General features: G+C 38.4%; 1 protein-coding gene across 5 annotated transcripts; it reads left to right on the forward strand.

Annotated features, from left to right (window-relative positions):
- Nucleotides 1-339: 339 nt before the first annotated feature.
- LOC122318764 (probable receptor-like protein kinase At2g42960) lies at nucleotides 340-9,203 on the forward strand. Of its 5 annotated transcripts, none has more exons than XM_043136368.1 (9): nucleotides 340-557; nucleotides 779-848; nucleotides 1,443-2,129; nucleotides 2,233-2,337; nucleotides 2,569-2,691; nucleotides 2,761-2,931; nucleotides 3,072-3,201; nucleotides 4,531-4,743; nucleotides 8,732-9,203. In XM_043136368.1, the coding sequence occupies exons 3-9, from the start codon at nucleotides 1,462-1,464 to the stop codon at nucleotides 8,867-8,869; spliced, it is 1,548 nt and encodes a 515-aa protein (XP_042992302.1). In that variant the 5' UTR covers nucleotides 340-557; nucleotides 779-848; nucleotides 1,443-1,461; the 3' UTR covers nucleotides 8,870-9,203. The 5 variants fall into 5 exon arrangements, with proteins under 5 accessions (XP_042992302.1, XP_042992303.1, XP_042992299.1 ...); XM_043136369.1 differs by having other exon boundaries at nucleotides 1,462-2,129; XM_043136367.1 differs by having other exon boundaries at nucleotides 341-557; nucleotides 1,446-2,129.
- The last annotated feature ends 265 nt before the right edge of the window (nucleotides 9,204-9,468 follow it).

Below are 9,468 nucleotides of genomic sequence, written 5' to 3' on the forward strand. Positions count from 1 at the left end.
AGCACACTTTTCCCAAACAAAAAATAGAAAAGTAGTAAACAAACAATGCCAATGCTAGAAATTGTTTAATATTTCTAAACCAGGGTGCATTACACCTAAAAACAGAAAAGAAAAGGAAAGAAAATACCACAAACTAGCGTTCAAGTACATTTTATAATTTAGAAATAGAGTAAGAAAATAAATAAGAAACTTAAAAAACCGATAAGAGAGGTGACAAAATGTTAATATTTATCCTGAAGATCACACATCACCCAGAAAATAAAAGGGGAAGAAAAATAAAATAAGTCAATTGAGTTACTAAAGAAATAAAGAGTCAATTGAATTACTGATAATCAGTCATGTTCATAACAAATCAGAAAATCCCAATAAGAACTTACAGAATTCCATGCTTTACCATATGGAAGGCATCTAAACCATCACCTACCACTGACAACTCCATCCCTTCTTATTATCCCCCACCACTAAGAATTCCATGTCCCTATAGTCTCTACAACAAGCTGCAGAGGGCATTTCTTCTCATTCTTGGGTTTGGGTTTTTAGCAACCCTCAGGGCTGGTGTAAGAAAGCTCCTTCCCAGCTAAGATTCACAGTCACATTTTACTCCAAACAGGAAAACCAGATAGAAAATAATTCATTTGGGTTATAAAACTGGTTTTTCTGAGAATTGGGTTGATCTGGGTTTACTACATGGGGTCAACTTGATTATATTTTTCTTGAATTTTCTTAGGCCAGAGATCTGAGATTGTGGGTTTCGTTGTTTTTTTTTTTTCTCTGGGAGCAAGGAATGGTGAAAGGGTTTCTAAGATCTGGACTTTGAGGGTTGCCTTTGGGAATCTCATCATACGAAGGTAAGAGGTTGAAATGTTTTGAGAAGCATAAAACACTCTGTTTTGCTTCTCGTTCTCTTATTAGTTTTTTTTTTTTTTTTTCCAATGTTTGAAAAAACATAAAACACTTTGTTCTGCTTCTCATTCTCTTAATGTTATTTATTTTTTAAGCTCATATTATTTTTTTCTATTTGAGATGTGTAGCTTGAAAAGTTTCTTTTTTTATGTTAGTAAAAAAATTGTGTGATCTCATAATTTGTGTAAACTTTGTTACATCTTCTGTTCGCGATGTGCTCTGTGATCTAAATTTTGTCCATTGAAATGCCTTTTTCCAGGTTCTTATTTTGATGTCTTTGCTTCATCCTCTTTCTTATTTGGCGTAAATGGTTATATAGCATGTTCCCATCTGTTTATTGCTAGTTTTGTGTGAATAATGAAGATGTCTAAAGCATCTGCTAATGAACATTACTGGCTTTTATCACCCTCTTGATGGTTGCCAATGTACAGAAAAGTACTCGAAGATTTTAAATAAGTAAATAAAAGGGGGAAAAATTTCAAATCTTTGTATGCATTGATGGATTTTCATTTTTCATGTATCTTTGTTTAACAATGTAGCAGCTGGCTATCCAAAAAGATGGCCTCGGATCTTAATGCAGAATTATCCAAGAAAACTGCCATTTTTGGTCTTAAGGTCTGGGAAGTAATTGGGATTGCAGTCGGGTTCTTTATCATAGTTATCCTCTTGGTGCTGTCCTTGTGTATAACATCACGGAAGAAATCAAGGAGAACTGGGGACAAGATTTCTCTTAGCCAAATTCCGACTATTTCAAAGGAAATCAAGGAAGTCCGAGTGGACCAAGTTCCAACAGATGAATTTGTTCCCCGTGATGGAATTCTTCTCACCATTCATGACAAATCCAGTGAAAAAAATTCAGATAAGGTTATGGTTCATCTGGGTATGGGGAAGGTGAAGAATGGAGAGAATAGCAGTCAGTCAGGTTCGTTTCATCATTTGGAGAAAGATGGTGGCGGGTCACAATCTGGAGAAGAAGGTAGTTCTGGCAAGGTTACTGTGTATAAGCCTTCCTCTTCCTATCCTGTAACTGCTCCTTCCCCTCTATCTGGCCTGCCCGAATTCTCTCACCTGGGTTGGGGTCACTGGTTTACATTAAGGGATCTTGAGCTTGCTACAAACCGGTTTTCCAAGGAAAATGTTCTGGGTGAGGGTGGTTATGGAGTCGTTTACCAAGGACAGTTGATAAATGGCACTCCAGTGGCAGTTAAAAAGATTCTAAATAACCTGTGAGTTTAGTTATTATTACTGATTTCCTGAACATATTGTGAATTCTTTTTCGTGTTCATGTCACTTTGGCTAAAGTTGAACTCCTAAACTTCTTCACTCAAGGGGTCAAGCGGAGAAAGAATTTAGAGTGGAAGTTGAAGCTATTGGTCATGTGCGCCATAAGAATTTGGTCCGTCTTCTGGGATACTGCGTTGAAGGGACTCACAGGTAGTGCTTTCTGCTATGCTATGTTTTAATCCAGCTAAAGATTTAGATCACTCGTAGAAATCAATTTCCATGAAAAAGATGAGATTAAGTGCTAGATTACAAGATACTTATCAAAAAAAAAAAGTGCTAGATTACAAGATATTAAGGGAACGAAAAAGAATATTTTGTAGGTTGAATATTTGCAAGGTAGCTCCATAGGGAATTTAATTTCCTCTTCATTGAAACTTTCAGAATGTTGGTTTATGAGTATGTCAACAATGGAAACTTAGAGCAGTGGCTTCATGGAGCTATGCGTCAGCATGGATATCTTACTTGGGAGGCTCGCACAAAGGTTCTTCTTGGCACGGCTAAAGCGTAAGTCAATTCACTTACTTCCTTTTCTGGCATTCTAGTTCTCATTTAATGTGATTTTGCTTGTTATAGTCTTGCCTACTTGCATGAAGCCATTGAGCCAAAAGTGGTGCATCGAGATATTAAGTCAAGCAACATACTGATTGATGATGACTTCAATGCAAAGGTATCTGATTTTGGTCTAGCCAAGTTGCTTGGTGCTGGAAAGAGTCATGTCACTACTCGAGTTATGGGAACTTTTGGGTGAGTAGTTCTTCTAGTGCATATACAATTTCATTTCCCCCTTTTTAGTTTGTCTCAATATAGTTAATCTGTTTGGGTTGAATTGATCATTCTCATATTCTTACCCCATCCCCTCTACCTTTTGTCCCACACGCTTACAGTTATGTTGCTCCTGAATATGCAAATACTGGCCTTTTGAATGAGAAGAGTGATGTTTATAGCTTTGGGGTTCTGCTTTTAGAAGCAATTACCGGAAGAGATCCTGTGGATTACAGTCGTCCCACCCATGAGGTATGGAATTAGTTATTAAGCTCTAGCATGTATGACTTTTAATTGCGTGAATGACAATAAATTGTTGTTATCAAGAAGCCATAGAACACTTGATGCAAGTTATATTTACAGTACTAGTTGTGGAATGGTGAATACTTATAAAAAAAAGAAGAAGAAAAAATCGTTTCATTTTGAACTCTCATTAGATATATCTGGAATGCATCTTATTTAAGGCCTATTTTCATCTGACTAATTTATGTTGGTTTTGACTCCGGGTTGCATTTTGGTTCCCATGTTTTGTTGTTCTTGCTGGTTCTTGGTAGGTAAATATGAAAAAATATGATTTATTTGGATCATTGTTGATATGTTGGGTAAGATGACCCAACGTGCAGAATGACTGCTTGTAGTTGTTTTCAAATGCTGAAAGCAATGCCTTTCTTTAACTAGAGAGTAAAAGAAAATGTTAAAACCCATTCAAATAACAATTTTTTTATTTTTATTTTTATTATATATATATATATATATATCAATAAAACCCCTTCAAATAATAATAACAAACTTAAAATGGTAATCTATATACCCAGGAGCCTTTAAGCTCGTAATGGCGTTCGGATTAGAAATTATAGTTGGCAGTCACCTTAATGCCTTCCCTTTTCCGCCTTCATCGCATTTATGTTTTTAAAATCTCTTGGGCCTGTTTCTTTGTAGTTACTTTTCCAATTTGTGACATCTAAAACTCTTCTGCAGGACCTAGGCCTCTTATTTGTCAAGCCTGGCACATGTTTTGTCATAAACTTGATTGTTCTTCTCATTTCATCCAACCAGCAAAGACTCTTTGGATGTTCTTAGCATTGTTGTAATCATTGGTTGTAACTTCAAGACATTTATAAGGTGTACATACATGCTAATACAAGGACAGAATTTTGCGAAGTGCTCCTTTGGCCTTTTAAAATAATTATTTATCAGATTTTCCTTGTTTTCTTTTATAACACTGATGTAGGATTGAGTTCATGACACTGAGGATTGGTCCTTGTGTCCAGTTTTTGGCATGTAAAATCTTCTACTCTAGATGTCGAGGTCCAAACCTCTACTAAACCTTAAGATTCTCGTGTTATTTTCGAATTTTGAAAAGAAATGAGCTTGTGACATGAACCCTGAAATGGGATTTGTTGGTTCAACCATGGATCAATATGTTTCGAGTGTCATAGGGTCATTTGAACTAGGACGGGTTAACAGTCCTAGCCATCCTTCCATAAAGTCTACTGCAGGTTTTAGAAAATTCATCTTAATTAAAACTTTATTTGATCCAAGAGACTATGTTTCACTTGGCATGACTTGCAATACTTTCAGGTAAATCTGGTCGATTGGCTGAAAATGATGGTTGGAAGCAGGAAATCAGAAGAGGTGGTAGACCCAAACATGGAACCAAGGCCATCAACCAGAGCGCTGAAACGTGCTCTTTTGACTGCTTTGAGGTGTGTTGATCCAGAGTCTGAAAAACGACCCAAGATGAGCCAGGTTGTTCGTATGCTTGAATCTGAAGAATATCCCATCCCAAGAGAGGTTAGTTTCTAATTTCTTTTCTATAGCACGACTCACTTGGACAGCAGTTGCAATTTATGTTTGGGATATGCATTTTTTAATCTTAAGAGTTCCCTGTGTATGTGGGCAAGGCCTATTTCATTAGTATTAATAAAGTTGTTTAGTCATAAAAAAAATTGTAATCCTAGAGTTATTAGATTTGATTGCTGTGGAAGTTCTTTGGTGAAATCCGCTTGTTCCAGCTACTTCATTATCACTTTCTTTATGCGTGACCTGGCTGGAATGGCTGATCTGATCCATTCTCTTCTAATTAGTGTAATCTCTGTATTCTAATATGTTGCTCTTTTCCATGCTGTCGGGATTGTTACTACCTGTGCATCGTAGTGAGCCTTTTTAATTTTTTCCCTTCCATTTATTTGTTCTCCCTTTCTATGATGGATCGCAGTCATTCTTTCAAATATTAGCTGTGCTAGAATCAAATATTAGATATTCTGTTGAATATCTAGCTGTGGTAGATAACAGTGTGTTTTTAATAGGACCTACACATTTTTTTTTTTTAAATAGTCAACGGTCACATGTTCAAGAGTGACCTCCTCCCAAATTTATTAAAAAGCCCTTACTTGTGGTGGAGAAATACCGTGGAAACAATCCAAGGCCACCTTAGAGTTTACAAAAAATTTCACAAGATCAAACAACTCAGGTGCGAAAAATTCCCATAAACAAACCAAAGAACCAAAAAACAAACTCAAACCTTCTCTAAAAACACAAACACCCACCAAACTCCTAAGTAGGCCCCAAATCCAAATTATTGGCGCCTAATATAGGGAAGACCCCATTTATCAGTACATACAAGGCCACAAAAACGTCTCTCTAAACTCCTCCACCCAAAAGTTGAAATGTCGACCCATCGCCCCCTCTTTAGCAAGAAAATCTGCAACCATGTTTGCTTCTTGATAAATATGTCGAACACTGACATTCATCAAATGAAATAAATGAAGTGCTTCTTCTAAAAAATCCCATAAATACCAAAATTTGTAGACACCCGACCGAAACCAACCGACAATTACCATCGAATCCTACTCTACTAAAAAATCTCTCAACCCAAGTTGATGACACAACTTTAAACCATCAAGGAAAGCCCAACATTTGGCAACGTTATTAGTGACATATCCATAACAATGAGCAAACCCTACAATAACCTTACCATGGTGATCTCTAATGAAACCACCCTTTCTAGACATACCAGGATTACCACAGGATCGTCTATCAACATTTACCTTTACTGAACCCACACCTGGCCTAGTCCAAGCAATCCTCTTCACCTCCCTAGTACTCACCAGCACCACTGGACAGTGTAGTTCCAAGATCAAAGCATCTTTTCCATTGAACTTTTTCAGTTTCCTCAAAGAATTTGAAAGCTCCACAAAAAAAGCTTTAACATATCGCACAATCCGTTTCCAATCAAAAGTCCCCCCCTCTATACGCACTGTACATCTCGCCTTCCAAATAGACCATGTAATAATAATCGGTGCACAAAGCCATCCCACTTGAGAAGAAGTGGATGCCCGTAGTCACCAAACACTAACAACTCCTTGCCAACTTCTCAACTGCGGCATCCTGATCCCAAACATCCCAGCAAAAAAATCCCAGACCCTCCTAGCCCCTTCCCCATCACACAAAACATGTTCTAGTGTTTCCATCTGAGCAGCAACATAGCAATTACACTTTGATGCAATCGGAATACCCAGCTACCTAATCCTTTCATCCACCGGTAGATCGTGAAGTCGAGATCGCCAAGCCATAAACGACATTTTCTTTGGGACTTCATTTTGCCAAAGCCATTTCCCTCACAAGCAAATCAGACCCCTGCGCCTAATTAATTCCCAGGCAGATTTAGATGTAAATTCCCCATCATCGGCCAGCTTCGATACACAGAAATCATTCTTCCCTTGTAGGCTCAACTGGAAACTTACAATTTTCTCCACCTTCTCCTCTCCAATGAGCTGCCGCAATTTAGAAAAATCCCAACCATTTGCAACAGCCAAAATCGTGGATTGTCAAACACGGATCTCCAACCATCCCCTCTGAATCAGCAACTACACCATCCCCCAACCAATTATCAAACCAAAAGCTTGAGTCACCCCCTCAAATTAAGCACCTAGAATTACTCAATACCATAGGGAACACCCTTAAAATACCTCTCCAAAATCTTGATCCTCTTACAATTGAAACCACTGACACTAGATGTGAATTTCCCACATACTTCGCCTTAAAGAAATCAGCCTACAAAGAACAACCCTTTAACAACTTCCAAGCAAACTTCTTGAATAAGGAGTTTTGAACATCCGAGAGATCCCGAATTCCTAATCCTCCATCAACCGGCAAGCAAATCCTCTTCCATGAAACCCATTTTCTCTTTTTTACCTCCATACTCGAACCCCATAAAAAATTGGCAAAAATCCCCTTTAGCTCCTTAACTACTCCTTTCGGTAAATTCAGCATAGGGAGCAAGTGAATCGGCAAACCATTTAAAACATGTTTCAAGAGGATAATCTTACCCCCAAAGGATAAGAGCTTTCCTTTCCATCCCGAAAGCTTTTTTTGTACCTTTGCAAACAACAGCTCAAACATATGCAACGTCGTACGGCCCACATACAACGGCACTCCCAAATAAATACAAGGCCACGATCCTTCCACAAAACCAGGTAAACTCTTCAAATCTTCCTTCTTGGACAATGTAAAAGATGAAGAAAAAAATATAGGCGATTTACTTGGACTAACCTCTTGGCCTGACATCTTCTCATATACCTTCAGAATTCGCATAGTGTTGCAGATTAAATCTCTACCACCATTCAAAAATAACAAGAGGTCATTGGCATATAAAAGATGGCTAATTACTCTCCCCCCCATCGGCTTAAACGGCTTTATTCTCTCCAATAAAAATTCTTGATGAAACAAATGATACAAAATCTCCTGTGTCAAAATAAAAAGATAAGGCGATAATGGATTGCCTTGACGCAGGCCCCAACAGGATCTGAAAAGAAGTGTCCTTTTACTGATAAAAAAAACTGTTGTTTTTTCATTTTTATTTTTTATTTTTTAATTTTAGGACCCGCACTTTTAATCTGATAGATTTGAGACCTGTACTTTTAATCCTGTGCAGCCTGGGATTAGTCGGAATTTTGCCCCAGACACTTGGTGCCAACAATAAAAAAAGGATGCATTAAATTTAGACTGTAAAGTCAGTTCTGTTAAATAGGTGATGGAAAATAATAAAAAAAGGATGCATTAAATTTAGACCAGTTCTGTTAAATAGGTGATGGAAAAGGCTGACGTAAATATGTAATCTGATGATGCTTCTGCACGTGAAAAACTAGTAACCAGATGAAGATAGAAAAAGGGGGGTGGAGGCAGCTTCCTATTCACCACTATGGAGCGGAGGGGGATCTACTCCCACCGATCACGTTCGGGGGCTACTGTGCATGGAATGGGGATCTCTCTTCTCCACTGGTGCCATTTGTGGGTGAAGATCCCCCCATTGCATGAGGTGAAGTAGGTGGGGATCTTCACCCTTCAGTGCGTATTGGTTTGGGGGAGTGGGGGTGGAGGCACGGTGGCCCGTCCACCATAATCTCCCCCATTGCAAAAGGGGGAATCCTGCCATGATGAATAGTGAGTGGGGGCCCACCTCAACCCTTCTGGTTCTTTTTATTTTTCAATTTTATCCATCTGGAATCGGATGACATGTCTGCACATATTCATATGAATTTTATGCCTTCAAAATATAATTTGATTCCTAAATTGACAGCTAATAGTAGTGAAGTAGTCATAGAACAGTTGTGTTCCCAAACATACCATTAAAAAAGTCATTTTTCTTCATTCCAATTGGCCTGGCTCCCATTCACCACACGTTTTGTTCCCTGCTGTTCTATATAATTTTAGCTCCTAATTTTCCTTGATGGTCCCTGACTGATTTTGAAATGAATCTCTTTTTATCTCAACTTTTCAGGATCGAAGGCACCGAAGAACTCAGGCAGGCAGCATGGAGATTGAATCTCAGAAGGATTTTTCAGATACTGATCGGAGTGATAACCCCGACTCAAGATCAAATAGCAGGGGCTACCAGCGTACCGAACCAAACAAGTGATTCGTTTTGAGGATCAAAGGGATCATATAAAGTGAGGGTAACTCTCACAATTTTTCCAACTCATTGAATTCTTGGGGTTGCCTATCTGAGAGCACGGGGGATGGGTCGTAGTTGTGGATGAGCAAGATGATCTTTCATTCTTCATTTTTATCTTTACTTTAAAAAAAAAAAAAAAAAAAAAAAAAGGAGAGAAAAATTTTAGGCTGGTTTCTTGTAGATGGAGAGATTATGGTATGTGTAAGAAAGTGGTGTGAAGAACCCAAATACAATGGGGTCGTGTACAGAATTGATAGATCCCTAACTTGTTTGATGAACATGCTCTCCCTTTTGTGCATAGAGAAGTACACTGTTTTAGGTACCCAACAAAAAGAAACCGTCTTTGTGATTGTGTCAAGGCGGCTGCTGCTGCCGCGCCATGAGAAGAATGCCTGATCCATGTTGCCAAAACTTTTGCAAAAAATTGACACGACCCTTCTCCATTCCACGAGTACTCTTTGCACTACTTGTTTTCGGCTTCACATATCTGGCATCCCCAATATCTAAAATTCATAAGCCGAAGACCCCAAGTGGTGCGTGAATCTCAGCTAGCATGGAGATCT

The sequence above is a fragment of the Carya illinoinensis genome, chromosome 8, assembly GCF_018687715.1.
Source record: "Carya illinoinensis cultivar Pawnee chromosome 8, C.illinoinensisPawnee_v1, whole genome shotgun sequence".
Taxonomy (NCBI): domain Eukaryota; kingdom Viridiplantae; phylum Streptophyta; class Magnoliopsida; order Fagales; family Juglandaceae; genus Carya; species Carya illinoinensis.

Coding starts and splice junctions, on each gene's coding strand:
- LOC122318764 (XM_043136365.1), top strand. CDS start 1,462: ATGGCCTCGGATCTTAATGCAGAATTATCCAAGAAAACTGCCATTTTT. Junction 3,202..4,530: donor ACAGTCGTCCCACCCATGAG/GTATGGAATTAG, acceptor CAATACTTTCAG/GTAAATCTGGTCGATTGGCT. Junction 4,744..8,731: donor AATATCCCATCCCAAGAGAG/GTTAGTTTCTAA, acceptor TCAACTTTTCAG/GATCGAAGGCACCGAAGAAC.